Raw genomic sequence first — 18999 nt, forward strand, 5'->3', positions numbered from 1 at the left:
CTGTCTTTTCTTGTTTTTCCGAGGGAGGGTCTCACTCTAGCCCAGGCTGACCTGGAATTCACTATGGAGTCTCAGGGTGGCCTCGAATTCATGGCAATCCTCCTACCTCTGCCTCCCAAGTGCTAGGATTAAAGGCGTGCGCCACCACGCCCAGCTATCCTTTTAAATTTCAAGTATAAGCTGGTAGAAACTCCTGTGAAAGCCTTTGTCATAATTAGCGTTAGTTCTCACAACTCTTGAGGAAATAGTCTTTGGGGAAATGATTACCCTTTCTCAAAGAAAGCTCAGACTGTATAACCTTCACATTTCTGTAAAGCCATTAGACTCTTGAAGAAAAAGAATTCTTCCTGCTTGACCCCTTACATTTTATGTATTTGCATGCACATGTGAACACAGTTGAGAGACAGAGTATGGGAGTCATGTTCTCATGCTCCAGAAACATGCATCACTTTGTGTTTTTTTTTTTCAAGGTAAGGGTCTCACTCTAGCTCAGGCTGACCTGGAATTCACTAGTCTCAGGCTAGCCTTGAACTCTCAGTGATCCCTCTACCACTGCCTCCTGAGTGCTGGGATTAAAGGCGTGCGCCACCAAACGTGGAACTTTGTGTACTGGGGAACTGATCCCATGTTGGAAGGCTTTACAAGCGAGTGCCTTTAACCACTGGACCATCTCCCCAGCCCTTTATCATGTGTGTGTGGTAAGAGAGAATTGGTGTGCCAGGGCCTCAGTCACTGCAATCCAAACTCCAGATGCCTGTGCTACCTAGTGGGCATGTGCGACCTTGCACTTGCCTCATCTCTGTGTTAATATGGGATCTGCAGAGTCAAACATGGGTCCTTAGGCTTCACAGGCATGCACTTTAACTACTAAGCCACCTCTTATATTTTGAAACTTGGTTTAAGCTGGGCATGGTGGCACATGCCTTTAATCCCAGCACTTGGGAGGCAGAGGTAGAACTACCATGACTTTGAGGCCACCCTGAGACTCCATAGTGAATTCCAGGTCAGCCTGGGCTAGAGTGAAACCCTACCTCAAAAAACAAAACAAACAAACAGCAAAAAAAAAACCTTGATTTTTACCATGTTTCCATAAAGACTGGTTTTCATGATAGAAATGATAGTTTCTTAAAACCCAAGTTTTTTTTTCTTCCTTAAAAATATATTTATTTGCAAGGAGAAAAAAAGTTGCTGCTGCCATGGCCTTGCAAGTGAACTCCAAATGCATATGCCCTTTGTCCATTTGGCTTTACATGTGTACTGGGAAACCAAACCCAGGCCGTTAGGCTTTGCAGACAAGTGAGCTATCTATCCAGCCCCAGCCCAAGGTTTAAACAGGTGCTTCCTTCACATCTGGCCTATAACACGCCCTGTTCACACATGACCGCTGATACAGGAAGTCTTGGGAGAGAACATTTATTATTTTATCCCATGAAGCACAAAGTTTAGGTCAGTGGGAAATAATTTTTTTTCCCACACATCCTGCTTTGTATTAGGAAATGACATTGCAATCCATTTCACTACAAGTAAAATATTACAAAATATTTACAGGAAAATATTAAAAATAACCCAAACGCAGTCAGATGAAATAAACTTCTTTCCAGAAATCTCTACTCCAGTGCCGACAGCACATGAGTCAAAACAAATAAGTAACTAAGATTCCCCTGATCACAAACTTCCAAGGAAGTGAAGGGGAAGCAACTGGATGAAATGGTGTCAAAGGGAACAGGTGCTCACAAAGAGCTTCAATAACCAACCTACCCTGGATGGCACCCTGCTGTGTGCAGCAAGTTCCAAGCCAGGGCAAACCTGTAGGAGATTCCTCACACTGAAGTTACACAACACCGGACAGGGAGCAGCTCGCTCAGGTGAGTGACAGTCCCTCACAGCAGCCCCTCCATCTCTTTCATGAACGCTTCATAGACATCGTCCTTGGTTGGTACTGAGACAGGAACAGAGGGCCCAGATTTGGGGGCTGCTTTAGCCAGAGGCACAGCAGAATCTTCCTCTGACTTTCTTTGGGGAACAGCAGTGGCCCCTTTATTCTCCCGACGTACCCTCAGTGCAGTGGGCACAAACCGGGTAATCTCTGCCTTGGGATTAGTGATCTGCGGCTTGGCACTGATGGTGGCTGTGGCTTTCTTCTCAATGGTGGCTGCGCTCGTGTCATCCGCCTTGGGTCGCTGAATCAAGTTGGGGGGGGCACTCAACACCCCTGGGTTTGGCAAGGGAGCTGGTGGGAAAAGCCCAGGCGGGGCAGGTCCGAGTGGAGGTACCAAGGGCGGGCGCATCATGCCAGGGCGCGGTGGAGGGATACCTAGGTGAAGCAGCAGACAGCCAGCATGAACCCAAGCACTAGTAACATTTCATGGCTATTATGGATGTTTGAACACAGGTTGACAACTGTCTTCTAGCAAGTTAACAATTTTATACAAATTAAACTGGTACTCGAGTCAAGAGCATCGTCTGATAGTAAGGCATACTATCAGACACTGTAGTATAAAAAACTACATCCACTTTTAGTCTATTTTTTTTCCTCCAAAAGTGAAACTGACAAACCAGAGGTAGAACTGGTTCCAAGGACTTCGTGGCTGACGGCCTGAGCAGCACAGCGCTACGGGACAGGGGCTGACCCTGTGCGCCCGGTGCTCATTCCTCCCCGCTTTGGAGGGATCCAACAAGGAGTACAGTCTAAACTCTGCCACTAAGTGGACAGAGAATGAAGACTGTAACTAAAATCCACCGTCATTAGAATGCACACTAATGCATTCTGATGGCTGACACCTAAACTTCATTTATCAAAAATTACAACTTTAATTTTCTCCAAAAAGCTATGTTTTAAGATCGACTATAAAGTGCCACACTGAAGCCGGGCATGGTGGCGCACGCCTTAAGTCCCAGCATTTGGGAGGCAGAGGTAGGAGGGTCACTGTAAGTTCAAGGCCACCCTGAGACAACAGTGTGAATTCCAGGTCAGCCTGGACTAGTGTGAGATCCTACCTCGAAAAACCCAAAAAATTAAAAAAATAAACAAATAAAAATAAAATAGAGAGCCACACTGCATCAAATCTCTGCTGCTACAGACACAGCTATAAGCCCTCCCCCTGACCTCTCACTGGCAGGGGAGTGGGGAGAAGAGCCTCCTGTGCTTTAACTCATCAGTACCCCAGCAGATCCATGGAACAAATGGCAGAATTACAATTATATGTAAAAGGCAGAAATTCCCAGCCTCTAAGTGCTCTCCGGCTGGGAAAGTGCCTCCAGGGATAAGCAGACACAAATGCAAACACCCACTATAGCCTCCACCAACTCTAACAGGTTCTTGGACTAAAAATGTGACATGAGAAATGTGTCTCACAGAGCATGGGAAAGACCACGGTAATTTTTGTTCTGGAAGCTGACTTACCGGGAGGTGCAGGGGGAGGCAGCCTTGGTGGGGGTCCTCGAGGAGGAGGGCCGGGAGGCAGGCCTGGGGGAGGACCTGGGGGAGGGCCAGGAGGTCGGCCTGGTGGGGGTCCTGGAGGTAAAAGTCTTGGCAAGGGCCCTCGGATTCCTGGCATTCCAGGTGGTCTCAGGAAAGGAGGAGCCCCTGCAAAGAGAAAAACAGTAACTTAATGTGAAATAAGTAAATTACACACATCACTTTATACAGAAATTACAAAAGCTAAATGAAATGTGTAGAAATAGAATTTATTTGACAAACACTTGAGCACCAGGTAAAGGATATTACAGCTGTTATGGATCATTGTGTGTGTCTCAGCCCTAACAAAAAGCACACACAGTCAGGGCTCTTTAGGGTTGGAAATAAGCTATCCAATTCCCAGCACCCCCCATCCTCCCCCGCCCCCCCCGCCCGCCTTTCTCTCTTTCTGTTTTTTGCTTTCCAAGGTAGGGTCTCACTGTAGTCCAGGTTCTTTGACCTGGATCTCACTCTGTAGTCCCAGGCTGCCTTTTACTCACAGGGCTCCTACCTCTGCCTCACAGTGCTGGGATTAAAGGCATGCGCCAGCACACCTGGCCCAGGTGGCTTACACAGTTCCAGCACTAAGCTCAAGATGGAAGGAGAGCATCGATTCCTAACCACTAGAGCCCCAGGGACATGTCAAAAAGGAATAGAAACAGGCTGCCCAATGCTCAATTAAGAGTCCAACAAAGACCACTAAGCAGATCACAAAGTGTACCTTAGCTCTGAACCCAAGCTCTAGTGAAAGGAAAAGACCACAGAACAAGGGACACAGTCTAGGTGGCCCAGAAGTTTTGCACCTAAGCTTTAAGCTGGCATTGGCCAGACTGGCTTGTCTCTCGTAATGCTCACTCTGACATGCAACAATTCCTGCCTCAGTCCCAGCTGTACTTATATTACAAATACTAAGGAGGGCCAGCGGGGTGACTGCAGACATGGTGTCACAAGCCTTGAATTTCAGCACTGGGAAGGTGGAGATGGAAGGACGCTTGGGACTCACTGGCCGATCTAGTCCAGTTAGTTAGACCCAGACCAACAAGGGACCCGGTCTCAAAAGAGGTGAATGGTGTTCCCAAGGATGACACTCAAGGCACTCTCATCTGCATGTGCACATACAACCTTGTGCGTGCGTAATGCACACATACAGAAAACAATGATGTTCTTGTTTCTTCTATCTGATATAATCAGAAATAAAGATCGTGAAAAAGACTGCAACAAAAGCAGGTATCTGTCAGAACTATGAGTTACAAACAATACTTTTGGCATGGAAGGGGTCTCATTCACCTTTTGAGAATCCTGATGACAGAGAATCCTTTAGATGGAAACAAGAAAACACCAGTATGAATGATGCATGACTTTGGGAGCCATTCCACTCAGGCCTCATTTAAAGTAAGGAAGTAATTCACAATTGCATCAAAAAAAATAAAATACCTTGGAATAAACCTAACCAAGGAAGTAAAGAATCTATACAATGAGAACTTTAAAACACTCAAGCGAGAAATTGCAGAAGACACTAGAAAGTGGAGAAACATCCCTTGTTCCTGGATTGGAAGAATCAATATCGTGAAAATGGCAATCTTACCTAAAGCAATCTACACATTTAATGCAATCCCTATCAAAATTCCAAAGGCTTTCTTCATGGAAATAGAAAAAAACAATCCAAAAATTCATTTGGAATCACAAAAAACCTCGAATATCTAAACTAATACTGAGCAACAAAAAAGAGGCTGGTGGTATCACCATACCTGATTTTAACCTATACTACAGAGCCACAGTAACAAAAACAGCATGGTACTGGCACAAAAACAGACATGTAGATCAGTGGAACAGAATAGAGGACCCAGATGTAAGCCCAAATAGCTATAGCCACCTGATATTCGATAAAAATGCCAAAAATACTCATTGGAGAAGAGACAGCCTCTTCAGCAAATGGTGTTTTGAAAACTGGATAAATATCTGCAGAAGGATGAAAATAGATTCTTCTCTCTCGCCATGCACAAGAATTAAGTCCAAATGGATTAAAGACCTTAACATCAGACCGGAAACTTTGAAACTGCTAGAGGAAAAAGTAGGAGAAACCCTTCAACATATTGGTCTTGGCAAAGACTTTCTGAATACAACCCCAATTGCTCAGGCAACAAAACCACAGATTAACCACTGGGACCTAATGAAATTACAAAGATTTTGCACCGCAAAGGACACAGTGAAAAAAGCAAAGAGGCAACCTACAGAATGGGAAAAAATCTTCGCCAGCTATATATCTGATAGAGGATTAATATCTAGGATATACAAAGAACTCAAAAAGTTAAATAATAAGGAATCAAACAAGCCAATCAAAAAATGGGCTATGGAGCTAAATACAGAGTTCTCAAAGGAAGAAATACGAATGGCATATAAGCATCTAAAAAAATGTTCTACGTCACTAGTCATCAGGGAAATGCAGATTAAAACTACATTGAGATTCCATCTCACTCCTGTCAGATTGGCCACCATCATGAAAACAAATGATCATAAATGTTGGTGGGGATGTGGAAAAAAAGGAACCCTTCTGCACTGCTGGTGGGAATGCAATCTGGTCCAGCCATTGTGGAAAACAGTGTGGAGGTTCCTAAAACAGCTAGAGATTGATCTACCATATGACCCAGCTATAGCGCTCCTAGGCATATATCCAAAGGACTCATCTCATTTCCTTAGAAGTACATGCTCAACCATGTTTACTGCTGCTCAATTTATAATAGCTGGGAAATGGAACCAGCCTAGATGTCCCTCAACAGATGAGTGGATAATGAAGATGTGGTACATTTATACAATGGAGTTCTACTCAGCGGTAAAGAAAAATGAAGTTATGAAATTTGCAGAAAAATGGATGGACCTGGAAAGTATTATACTAAGTCAGGTAACCCAGGCCCAGAAAGCCAAGCGCCACATGTTCTCTCTCATATGGGGATCCTAGCTACAGATGACTGGGCTTCTGCGTGAGAATGAAAATACTTAGTAGCAGAGGCCAGTAAGTTGAAAAGGAGACATATAGGGTGGAGAAAGGAAGGGAGGAGGATACTTAATGGGTTGATATTGTATATATGTAATTACAATGATTGTAATGGGGAGGTAATATGATGGAGAATGGAATTTCAAACGGGAAAGTGTGGGGGTGGGGAGGGAAGGAATTACCATGGGATATATTTTGTAATCATGAAAAATGTTAATAAAAATTTAAAAAAATAAATAAATAAATAAAGTAAGGAAGTATTCCCATCCTGGCAAAGCTTACCTGGAGGCGGCCCAGGAGGAAGGCCCGTAGGTGGTCCAGGAGGCCGCAGAGGAGGAGCAGGGGGCGGCCCGAGAGGAGGTGGTCCTGGCATGGGAGGTGCTTGGATCTGAGGAGGAGGAGCCGACTGCGGAGGAGCCTGCTGCTGGGCCGCGGCGGAGGCGGTGCCCTCCGCGTGGGCGTCGTCTTTGTGCGGCTTCTCTGACTGCTTTTCCGCCTCAGAGTCATCAGAGTCATCGTCGTCATCATCCTCCGAGAATTCCTCTACTTCCCGGCCCTCCTCCGGGATTTCCTGACCTGAAGAAAATGAGAAATAGGCACAGTTGATTCATGTTTTACAGCTTGGAAAACAGCAATGACTGAGGAACATGCTTACAAAGTCCACACTCAACGAGTCCCCATTGTGATGGTGAATATGAAGTACTGGGATGCAGGACAAGCATGGGACTCTGTCTGTCTGCACTCATCCAGCACCGCAACGGTGCAGGCTTTAGGACGAGACGGACCTGGATTCGAGAGTCAGCGCAGGAGGTTTCTGCCTCAACTCCAGGAAGCCCTCTCGATGGCCCACACCACCACTTTTGTCAAACACAAGTTCACTGCTGCTCCTGCCGCTGGCTACCCAGGGGGAACAGGCACGGAGGAAGCGGCACAAGGACAGCGGGGGAGGGGGACACCCTTCCTTCGGCCCCGCCGCACCTGCCATTCGAAGCATCACGGCTTGCAGAGGAGTCAGCTCCTTCATGTTCTTCTTCTTCCTGCACTTCGCAGGCACGTCGGCAAAGCGCACGCTCAGACCTAAGGGTGCAGGGAGGGCGAGTGGGGAGGAGAGAGCAACGAGCTCAGTGAGACGTCACGACGGCCACATACGTAAGACACTTAATACTCACGCTTCAAACTTAACGTGTATACTTTACAATTTTAAGATACTACTGGCAATCTTTGTGCCAATAAACTTGAACACACAGATATACAATAGGCTTTTCAAAAACTGTAAAAGTGAAATCGCACGGGGCCGGGATGGAGCTCAGCAGAGTGCTTGTCCAGCACACATAAAGCCCCGGGGCGACCCCAAGCACTGTAAAACCACACATGCTAGTGCATGACTGTAACCTCTAGGCCCAGGGAGGCAGAGGCAGGAGGATCAGAAATGTAGGGTCACACTTGGCTACATAGCAAGTTCGAGGATGACGTGGGATACATGAGACCCTATCTTAAAAAAAAAAAAAACAAAAAGTAAAGAAAGATCTGCTCCCTTAAAGGCCATAAATAATTTTTGAGAAAACTAAAACTAAACACCCATCTGGGCAGACGCGTGGCCTCCTCCGCTGACAGTTACCGCCAGCACCACGTCAGGAGCCTCAGTCAACTTTATCTGGTAGCCTGCCCCGCCCCCAGGGTAAGGTCTCACTCTACACAGGGTGACCTGGAACTCACACTAATCCGCCTATTTCTGCCTCCCAGGTGCCAGGATTAAAGGCGTGCACCACACCGGGCTATGTCATCTTGCCACCCACAAAAACAGCCGACATATGGCATAAGCAATGACTATTAGCTGAACAGTTTATGTTACGAGCTTTCCAGACACTGAGAGGAGAAAAGGTGACAGGCGATGCCCCTCACTGCAGACCTCCCGGGCTCGCGCTCCTCTGCCCGGGCGCGGCCCGCACGTACCCTTCTTCTCCTCAGGGTTGTCTCGCTCACTGTCGTCGCGGTGCGCGAAGTCGTCCCCGTCACTTTCTCCTTCGGACCTGTCCGTGTCGCTGTCGTCCGTGCTGTCGTCACGCTTATCGTGATCCATGTCCTCAGGGTAGCCGTCATCGTCACTGGTGCTGGAGACATCGTCATCATGGCCCCGCTGAGCTGCAGAGGGAGAGCAAGGAGCAGCAGAGACCAGACACACGGACAACGACGCCAGTTAACACAGGACCTGCGTCAACAAAGCTCCGCACATCACGTCAGCTACTTATGCACCAGCACAGGACCTTCCACTTCAGACGAACAGCGTGCTGATGTCACAAGGCTGCTGGGAAGCAAACTGCATGCGAGGTCATGGAGACCCAGTCATCAGGCTTATGAACCCATCAAAGGAGCTGGGTGGCAGGTTTGGAATGCTTCCTTTAGGTAATGATTTCTTTAATTTAGAAACAATTCTGTTTACATATCCACAAGCAGTGACATTATACAATGTTGAGTCTAGTGTAATGGCAATAAAGCTGAAAAGCAGCAGGAACCCAGGTCTTAAAAGGATTCTCAGACACACATTTCCACACATCCTCATGTAAGATGCACTTCTAAAAAATGTTTCTACCAGCATGTATTAATCATGCACAGTGGGTTTATGAAACTTTTATTCATGTTTAACAATTCATACCCTCTCTGTGAACTTCCCTTTCCCACTGATGCCTTCCTCTTCCCCACCAGTGCCTACGCTACTTTCGTGTCCTCATGATGGCCTGGTGAGCCCCAAGAGATCCCATGAATTCTCTTCTGTGTCCTGGGCAGTAGGTACAAGGTATCCTCACTTTTGTACTAAGTTGTGATGGGGATAAGCTACATGTTAAATTTGACCAATAAAAAAACAAGAGTGGGGGCTGGAGAGCCGGCTCAGCAGCTAAGGCACTTGTCCACAAAGCCTAGAGACCAGGGTTCTATTCCCCAGTACCCACGTAAGCTAGATGCACAGTGGATCATGCATCTGGAGTTCGTTTGCAGCAGATGGAGGCCATGGAGCACCCATTGTCTCTGTCTGTGCTCTATCTCTCTGCTTGCAAATAAGTATTTTACATAGAAAAGCAATGATGGCAAGGTCAGGAAAGCACAGGCAGCATCGCTCTTACTTACCAAGCTCAGGACTATACAACGCGTCTTCATCGCGCCGGCGAGGGGGAAGGTCTAGGGCAAAGCCCACTTTGCGGCCATACATCTGCAGGACCTGGGGCGGCGGGGGCCCAGGTGGAGGGCCAGGGGGCTTTCTGCCAGGGGGCAAACGTGGAACACCATGTCCGAGAAGAGGAAGGATAGAAACTGCTCGAGATGGAGGTCTGCAAAGGGAGTGTGACCTTGTTATATTGTCATACAATGGCAGTGAGAAGGTTTACTACTGTCTATACACAATTTTCAAGGGACTTCCTACTTTACATTTAATCAAATGACTCACTGCTAACACCATCACCTTACAGTTCTCACTGCACTATATTAATAATAGCACCTCACAGGCAAAAAGCTCTGATTAGGATACTACTTCCTTACCCATATGCGGAGGTCTTCTTTAAGATGGAGGGTGGCTGGGCGCCAGGAAGTGGAATGTCCTGGATCAAGATGTTGGAAGGAGCATGCGGCATATCTGGCAAAGGAATACTCTCCACTTCCACATGCTGAGCATTCTGGAACAGACAGAAAGAAGCTTCCACAGTGTGCTGACAAAGCCATCCAAACTCAACCCTAAACATCTCACATCAGTTTTTTTTTTTAATTAATTAATTAATTTATTTGAGAGCGACAGACACAGAGAGAAAGACAGATAGAGGGAGAGAGAGAGAATGGGCACGCCAGGGCTTTCAGCCTCCGCAAACGAACTCCAGACGCGTGCGCCCCCTTGTGCATCTGGCTAATGTGGGACCTGGGGAACCGAGCCTTGAACTGGGGTCCTTAGGCTTTACAGGCAAGCGCTTAACCACTAAGCCATCTCTCCAGCCCTCACATCAGTTTTTCATACCCAAATTTGCTTTCCAACTAACACTCAATAAGAAAAAGTATGAACTGGAAGCCGCAAGTCAAGAAAGAAGAAAGAAGTCTTAATTACTTCCTCCAAAGGCACCAAAATTCAATTTAAAACAAATTCCTCTTATATTTATCTGATTCTTTATGGACATGGCTTCTGCTCAGAGAAATTCACTGCTTAGTCGAGAAACCAGACTACCCTACATCAATACTTCAACAAACAGTACATTCCCAGTGGTAGCGCTTAGGCTTGAAAATTCTTTGGCCTTTCTGGCATTTTTGAATTTTGGCAGAGTGGGTAAGTATTCTTTGTTAAGAACATGTTAGTCTGACTGTCCCTGAATCTATTAGTAGACACTTGGGCTATTTCCAGTTTTGGCCATTGTTACATTGGTAGACTAATTTTAAGATTTATTTTTCTTATGTGAATACAGAATATTAGCATTTCAGAAACAAAAAGTTATGTTTCTTTTCTTTTCTTTGAGAGCAACAGAGAAAGAGGCAGAGAGAGAGAGAAAATGGGTACACCAGGGTCTCCAGCCACTGCAAACAAACTCCAGATAGATGTGCCACCTTGTGCATCTGGCTTACGTGGGGTCCTTAGGCTTCACAGGCAAGCGCTTAACCGCTAAGCCATCTCTCCAGCCCATGTTTCACTTTTATAAGAAACTGCCAGAGGAGATTTATAGCAAATAATTCTCCCAGTTAACTTTTTTGTCTTTTGGAGGCAGGGTCTCAATTCAGCCCAAAGTGACCTGGAATTATGTAGTCCAGGTTGGCTTTCTGAATGCTGGGATTACAGCTGCGAGCCCCTGCTCCTGGCTCTCCCTGTGAGCTCTGAAGGGCTCGGCAGAGCCTTCTACACCCCTGCCCAGGAGACCCGCGGTCACTCTGCGGTCACCTTGACAGCATCGAAGTACTGGCTGAGCTGCGCCCTCTTCTGCTCATACTCCACTTCCAGCTTCCGCAGCTCTTTGTAAACATCTGGGTTTTCTTTTTCATAAAGCCGCAGAATGCGCTCGAAGGTTTCACGCAACTTTTTACGCTTGTCTTTCAGTACTTTCTCGTTTAGTTGTGGCTGCTGCACAGGGTTAAACTCTGGAGAGAAAGCAGATTGAAGCAGCATAAACCAACACTACCACGCTGGCACTAACAACAGATTACGCACAACTCAAGTCATAAACATTAGACCCATAAGCCGTAATCTTTCAAATTTTATTCAGAAGAGAATTTTGTTTGTTTGTTTTGGTTTCTCGAGGTAGGGCCTCACTCTAGCCCAGGCTGACCTAGAATTTAACTATGTAGTCTCAGGGTGACCCTTGAACTCATGGCAATCCTCCTACCTTTGCCTCCAAGTACTGGGATTAAAGGCATAAACCACCATGCCTGGCTCAATAGAGTTTATTTTTTAAATTTTTTTTTGTTTATTTTTATTTATTTCTTTTGAAAGCAACAAAGACAAAGAGGGAGGAAAAGAGGGAGGGAGAGAGGGAGACAGAGAATGGGCACACCAGGGCTTCCAGCCACTGCAAACAAACTCCAGATGCATGCGCCCCCTTGTGCATCTGGCTAATGTGGGTCCTGGGGAATTGAGCCTCGAACCGGGGTCCTTAGGCTTCACAGGCAAGCGCTTAACCGCTAAGCCATCTCTCCAGCCCCTCAATAGAGAATTTATTAAAAGCTATTCCTGGGCTGGAGAGATGGCTTAGCAGTTAAGGTGTTTGCCTGCAAAGTCAAAGGACCTCGGTTCAATTCCCAGTACCCATGTAAGCCAGATACACAAGGTGGCGTTCTTTTGCAGTGGCTGGAAGCCCTGGCACACCCATTCTCTCTCTTCCCTTCTCTCAAAAAACATATTCCTTTAAATGTATTGTTTGGTACTGGGAACTGAACCCAGGGTCTTGGACATGCTTAACCCACGTTCTACCATTGAACTATATCCTTAGCCTAAAATTTCACCATGTTCTAGATGTCTGTTGATTTTACTTTCATTTTGCAGAATGTCACCTCATTAACTTTAATTTCTTTCTCATAAAAATCAATTTTAAGCCCTCTGCTCCAAGAGGAGATAACACAAGACCCTCAACCTGCCTTGTCAATCATAGCCTCGCCAGTGCATTTTAGAATGGACTCAAGAAAATAGCTGGCACATGACCCACTGGGATAAGGTCTTCCGGGGAGACTAGACATTTATTTGAAGACAGCAGCTTTCCCACTTTTCTTCTGGCGATGGCAAGCATCTGCTGTCGTCCACGGCCTTGTCTCCCAACCGCCAGTTACGCCTGGAGTCCACACCCCATCCCAGGGAGTCCTTCAGCTTTATGCCAAATGAAGCCAACAGAGATCAGAGCAGACAGTCCTAGTGATGACACCTGGATTTGCTCACGTGAGCAGCTTCCTACAGAATCATTATGGGAGCCAACAAGTATTATTATTTTGAGGCAGGCCCTCACTCTAGTCCAGGCTGACATGGAATTCACTCCAGTCCAGGTGGGCCTTGGACTCATGGTGACAGTCTTACTCCAGCCTCCCAGGATTAAAGGCATGTACCACCATACTCTGCCAATGCAATGTATTTTTATAATTCTAAGTAAGGCCTTGATGAACAGGATTTTCATCTCCTTTTCCTTTTTCTTTCTTTCTCTTTAGTTTTTTTCAAGGTAGGGTCTCACTCTAGTCTACGCTGACCTGAATCTCACTCTGTAGTCGCAGGATGGCCTCCAACTCACAGTAATCCTACCTCTGCCTCTAAAGTGCTGGGGTTAAAGACACGCCACCACACCCAGCTCATCTTTGTAGTCTTGGAAGAGTAGTAAGTTGAATTTTCTTTCCTAAATCTTACTAACCTGTTGAATTTATTCAAGTCCAAGTGTGTTATCTTATTACTCCTAGTGATTAATAACCGTAGAATGGGGCTAGAGAGGTTTAGTGGTTAAAGGTGCTTGCTTGCAAAACCTGTGGCCTGGGTTCCATTCCCTAGTATGCATGTAAACCCAAATGCACAAAGTGCACATGCATTTGGGGTTCATTTGCAGTGGCAGGAGGCCCTGCCACGCCCATACTGTCTCTGCCTGTCTCTTTTTCTCTCTCTCAAGTAAAAATTACATATATGTATACATGCATATATTTTATTTTTCTTTTTTAAAAAAATATTTTACTTATTATCCAGGCATGGTGGCATACACCTTTAATCCCAGCACTGGAGAGGCAGAGGCAGGAGGAAGGGTGTGAGTTTGAGGCCAGCCTGAGACTGCACAGTGAATTCCAAGTCAGCCTGGGCCAGAACTATCTCAAACCAGGTATTGGCCTCCCTCTTCTGGGACAGGTATCTCCATTTGCAGTGGACCCTTGTCTCTCTCTTTGTTCACAGAGCACCGAAGTCAAACCTGACCATCAGGCTGCTGTTTTCCTTACACCATGCTGCTTGTTTCTGTGCGGATGAGACTATCAGAGCTGCTATGAGATTCTTACCCATCTCGTCCAGCTTCTCCATGTCCCGGATAATCTGCTTGGGATCCTTCATCTTCAAAACTGCAGCTCGTACCATCATGCGTTGTTTTTTGTTCTTAGAAAACAAAAGGGAATGTTAAGCTGGCTGTCATGAACTTTTATTTTTCAATTACCTTCAAGAATTGATTTAAATAGAATATTGACCCCTGGGTTTCTAATTACTCGTTAAAACCCCAAGAAACAGCTAGGTAATTTTTTGCTGTGTTTGACTTGGGAGAAAAAAAAGATGTGCTTTCTGAAAAAGTACTTTTTTCAATCCACTGAGATCTTTATCAACTACTTTAACAGAAAAACCCAGGCTCAGTGTGGCAGCTCACACCTATAGTCTTAGCACTTGGGAGGCTGAGGTCAGAGGATCACTGAGTTTGTGGCCAATCTGGGCTATACAGTGAGGCTCAGGCTGACCCACACTAGTGTGAGACCCTGCCTCTCAAAAAAAAGAAAAAAAAAAGAAAGAAAGAAAAACAAAAACCAACACCCAAAACAACAACACAGTCCCAAAAGGCTGTAAATTTAACAATTATTATGCCAAGGAGTGCCAAAGATTTGCAAGACTCAAAGCCAAACAAACAAGAAAAAAATTGTTTAAAATAAGAGTCCTCCCAATGTGTTTCAAATGCCAAACCAAAAGTCTGACCCTCTGAGCCCTTGGCCATAAATGCGACAGCTAACTAACCACGGCCCAGGGTGGTCTCGGTACTGCGTTTACCGCCTTCAGTAGCTTCTAACAAAGCAGTTACATTTTGTTAAGTAGGAAAACAATATATTTTTTTTAACTTAAAAGGAGAGCAAATAATGTCATTCATAACCTATCATACACTAAATCTGCAAAGTTACTTCACTTTTTAAATACAGAAAATTTGGGCTTCATAAATTGTAAAAGAAGCATGAAGCATCTTTTTCTGGCAAATAACTGGAAATGTTATTATGAAATTCACAAATCTCAAACAACACACAGAATGCTTCTGAATTCATACCTTCTTCAATTCTCTCTTCCGAGCTTCCTTCCCTATAATGGATAGAAGAGGACATGATACCACTTTCAACTCTTAATATTTCCTCTAGGTTAGTACACACACCATTTTATTGTGACGTTATCCTTCGTACCACATGATGTCTAGCAGCAACCTTGACTTTTACCCACAAATGACAATAGCATCTAATCATCACAATCTAAAATGTCAAGACATTTTTGTTTTCATAGAACTAACTTAGTATCAGCCAGGCGTGGTGGCACATGTCTTTAATCCCAGCACTTGGGAGGCAGGGGTAGAAGGATCGCCATGAGATCAAGGCCACTCTGAGACTACATAGTGAATTCTATATCAGCCTGAGCTGGAGTGAGACCCTAACACAAAAAACAAAACCCAAAACAAAAAGAACTAACTGAATCTCAAGGAAAAATACTCCCAAACACTAAACAAAGTGCTTAAAAACCTTTGCTTAAAATTTCAACACAAAATAAAAGTGTAAGCCAATCAAATTTGAGAGATGAAATATGGGTAGTAATTTATTGACATTCTTAGCATTCTCATCATGTACCCATAAGAACACTCACTACGTAACTATACACATTACTCCTACCACTGCTGGCTGTGTAATTAAGCTACAATTAAATAGGTTATGTGCGACTTTTAATCACTACACACTAAGGGACACTCACGAGCTTGGTCTGTGGGGTTCATGAATTTTCCACTCTTGGTGGATGATGTTGATCTTCGTCCCATGGTGACAGTCTGTGTGGTTTACTTATTCTTTAAAAAAAAATCTGAAATAAAAAGAAACAGCTTGTTTGTCTTGCGTATACCATATTTCTCCTTTTCAGAGCTCCTACTGAATTATGGAAAGAAATCTCCCTTTTATTATTACCTTTATGAAGCCTCGTTCTTTCCTTAGTGTTGACCTTTAGAACTCAAGAAACACAACTTGACCACAAAAAATAAGATCTCTATTGGATTTTAAAAAGTGTATAGATCATTTTATCATTAATTCATCAATTTAACACTTTCCTTATGAATTTTAGACCATCAAATGAATGAACCAGGAGCCACGTATGGTTGTAATGCATGTTTGTGACCACTTGGGAGGTGGAGGCAGGAGGATCAAGGGTACAAGGCCAGTCTTACCTATATACTGATTTGAGGGCAGCCTGGCCTATATACTCCCCGTAAATCAAAACATAAGAAGCAACTAGAAAAATGTCCAAATAGTGAGACACAAACCTGAGTATGAGCAGCCATTAGTCCTTTTTCTAAATCCTCCTTTTACTGACACCAAGGATGAAAGAATAAAAAGGGATTTAAGGGGCTGGAGTTATGTTTTAGTGGTTAAGGCGTGCCTGCAAAGCCAAAGGACCTCAGTTTGAATCCGCAGGTCCTATGTAAGTCAGATGCACAAAAGGGCACATGTGTCTGGGGTTCATTTGCAGTAGCTGGAGGCCCAGACATGCCCATCCTCTTTCCCTCCCTCTGCCTCCTCTCTCTCTCAAATAAATAGTCTTTTATTATTTTTTTAAAGGGATTTGAGACGACCAATCAAGGCTCAAGGGCAAATACATCTCCTCTGCCATGAATGCTGCACAAGCCCGGCACTGTATGAGCAGTAAAAAGTAATTAAATAGATTTAAGATTTAAATCTAAATCAGACGAATTTCATAAGCTTAGGCTGGAGAAATGGTTCAGTAGTTAAAGGTGTTTGCTTGAGGGGCTGGCAAGATGGCTTAGCGGTTAAGCACTTGCCTGTGAAGCCTAAGGACCCCGGTTCCCGGCTCGATTCCCCAGGACACACGTAAGCCAAATGCACAAGGGGACACATGTGTCTGCAGTTCGTTTACAGTGGCTGGAGGCCCTGGAGCACCCATTTTCTCTCTCTCTGTTGCTCTTAAATAAATAAAAATAATTTTTTTTTTAAAGGCACTCACTTGAAAGCCCAATGGCCTGGGTTCAACTCCCCAGTATCCACATAAAGCCAGATACACACAGTGGTGCTGACACCTGGAATTCCTTTGCAGGGGCAAGAGGCCTAGTGCGTCCTCTATCTGCCTTCTTGCAAAATAAATAAATATTTTAAAAATTCATGAGCTTAAAACATAAAAATGAAACATTCAAAGTAAGTGTACTAATAGAACTCCTTAAACTTCAGTATTAAGATGTGTATTTTTATGCCGGGCGTGGTGGTGCACGCCTTTAATCCCAGCACTCGGGAGGCAGGGGTAGGAGGATCACCGTGAGTTCAAGGCCACCCCGAGACTACAGAGTTAATTCCAGGTCAGCCTGGACTAGAGTGAGACCCTACCTCGAAAAAACAAAACAAAACAAAAAAAAGTGTATTTTTCTCACTAGTACTTGCTTGACTCTTGATACAGATGCAAGTTCTTTTGAGGTAGGGTCTAGCTCTAGGCCAGGATGAAATGTAGCTCACTCTGAAGTTCCAGGATGGCCTCAAACTCACAGTGACCCTGCTATCTCTGCTACCCCAGTGTTGGGACTGAAAGCATGCACCGCCACATCTGGCCTGATTTATATTTTAAGGCCAACAAAAATAGCATGTTAACAGTGTTTGCCCATTTGTGGAAAGATATCTTCAGGGTCCAACTTTTACCAGTATCATTTCTTCCTGCTTCACTCCAAATGAATGAATGCTAACGTTTTTTGAAGCCTAGTCTTTCCAAGAACAATTTTCAAAGTAGGCACTTGGTTGCTGGTGGTACTCTTGGTACAGGCCAGCCCACTGTCCCTTACAATGTACCTAGTACCTGTTTTCTGAATGAAAGGCTGAGCGGGAGATCTGTGAAGGTTTTAACAGGCCTTGTTTTATAGCTGTGCCTCTTTCACTGTGTGTAACTATCTTGCGACCTGCTAGATTTTTCAGAGCCATTCCAGTGGTGATTGTTTTACTACCCAAAGTCATTCATTCTCAAAAAAAAAAAAAAACGGTGGGGACTGAGAGGTAAACAGTAGAAAATATTAAGTGGAGAGAACGAACAAAAGAGCACAAAACAAGTGTATTTTTTATTATGTGTTTGCTTGCAAGGATACACACACACACACACATAGATAGATAGAGAGAATGAATGAATGAGAATATGAATATACCAGCGAATATGGGCGTGCCAGGGCCTCTTGCCACTACAAACCAACTCCAGATCACATGCACCACTTTGTGCATCGGATTTTGGGTGGGTACTGGGGAATCGAACCCAGGCCGTTAGGCACAGCAAGCAGCCTTAACCACTGAGCCATAATCTCTCCAGTCCAAGCTTTTATATTTCTGATCGTTATCTTTAGTGTGTGTTTCTTTCCCAAATATCCCCAGCCAGGCTTGTGTTTCGATCTCTCACATGGGAAATAGAAGAGCTACAAGTCACAGAATTTTTTTTTTTTTTAATGGTGTCTTTTAAGATTACAAACAACTGTTCTCTCTCCTGTTCTCAACCGAAAGGCGGCGACCTCCGGGAACGATCAGGCCAATCAACCAATAAAACAAATAAGTGAATGAATGAATGAATAAATGAAGTCGTAGGAGGATTCAAAATATCCCATGGGATTTCATGGGGATGGGGTCCATCCAGGTCAGCCCCTCTCCCTCCCCAGGCCGCGCAGCCGCAGTAACTGCCGAAACCATAGCGACGGTTGACACGGACTCGACGTCCAGGACGTCCACCGCAGTAGTAGGCCGCACGAAGCCGCGGCGTCGAGTGCGCAGCGGACCCGCCCGTCGGTGGCCAGGCCCGGCCCGGTCTAGGAACCCACCCCCGCTAGTCCGCTACCCGGGAGAGCTCAAGCGCGGAGAGGAAGAAGAGCGGGGCAAAGCGGCCTGGCACGCCCAGGGAAGTCGTACGCACTCACGGACCGCTGGGCTCCCGGGGACGGCGAGCGCGAGGCTACCGGCCTCTTTCCTCCGCGGTGGGGGTAGGGACGCCTTCACCTCTGCCTCTCGGTCAACCATCCAGGCACCGCCATCTTGAAACCTCGCGCCCCTCCGCCGCGCTTACGTCACTTCCTTAAGCCCGCAGCACGACCAGCCCGGCGGTGCCGAG

At 45.4% G+C, this 18999-nt stretch overlaps 1 protein-coding gene and 1 non-coding gene across 3 annotated transcripts; both read right to left on the reverse strand.

Moving 5' to 3' along the window:
* Window positions 1-1397: 1397 nt before the first annotated feature.
* Wbp11 (WW domain binding protein 11) lies at window positions 1398-18959 on the reverse strand. 2 transcript variants are annotated; one of them, XM_004664438.2, is made up of 12 exons: window positions 18805-18959; window positions 15625-15729; window positions 14939-14970; window positions 13923-14016; window positions 11353-11549; window positions 9981-10114; window positions 9573-9772; window positions 8403-8591; window positions 7428-7526; window positions 6732-7025; window positions 3404-3586; window positions 1398-2314 (listed from the first exon to the last, which is right to left on the reverse strand). In XM_004664438.2, the coding sequence occupies exons 2-12, from the start codon at window positions 15686-15688 to the stop codon at window positions 1881-1883; spliced, it is 1920 nt and encodes a 639-aa protein (XP_004664495.2). In that variant the 5' UTR covers window positions 15689-15729; window positions 18805-18959; the 3' UTR covers window positions 1398-1880. The 2 variants fall into 2 exon arrangements, with proteins under 2 accessions (XP_004664495.2, XP_044995468.1); XM_045139533.1 differs by having other exon boundaries at window positions 18813-18955.
* Window positions 8720-8821, reverse strand: LOC123456453. Its single transcript, XR_006634550.1, has one exon. It is a non-coding gene; the product is annotated as a small nucleolar RNA U13 (small nucleolar RNA).
* Window positions 18960-18999: the final 40 nt, after the last annotated feature.

The sequence above is a fragment of the Jaculus jaculus genome, chromosome 22 (genome assembly GCF_020740685.1).
Source record: "Jaculus jaculus isolate mJacJac1 chromosome 22, mJacJac1.mat.Y.cur, whole genome shotgun sequence".
Classification (NCBI taxonomy): Eukaryota; Metazoa; Chordata; class Mammalia; order Rodentia; family Dipodidae; genus Jaculus; species Jaculus jaculus.

Excerpts from the sequence above, each read along its gene's own strand:
- Wbp11 (XM_004664438.2), bottom strand. The coding sequence starts at position 15,688 with ATGGGACGAAGATCAACATCATCCACCAAGAGTGGAAAATTCATGAAC. Across the intron at positions 14,017-14,938 it reads GGAAGAGAGAATTGAAGAAG|AACAAAAAACAACGCATGAT; the intron begins GTATGAATTCAG and ends TTGTTTTCTAAG. Across the intron at positions 9,773-9,980 it reads AAGAAGACCTCCGCATATGG|ACCTCCATCTCGAGCAGTTT; the intron begins GTAAGGAAGTAG and ends CTCCCTTTGCAG.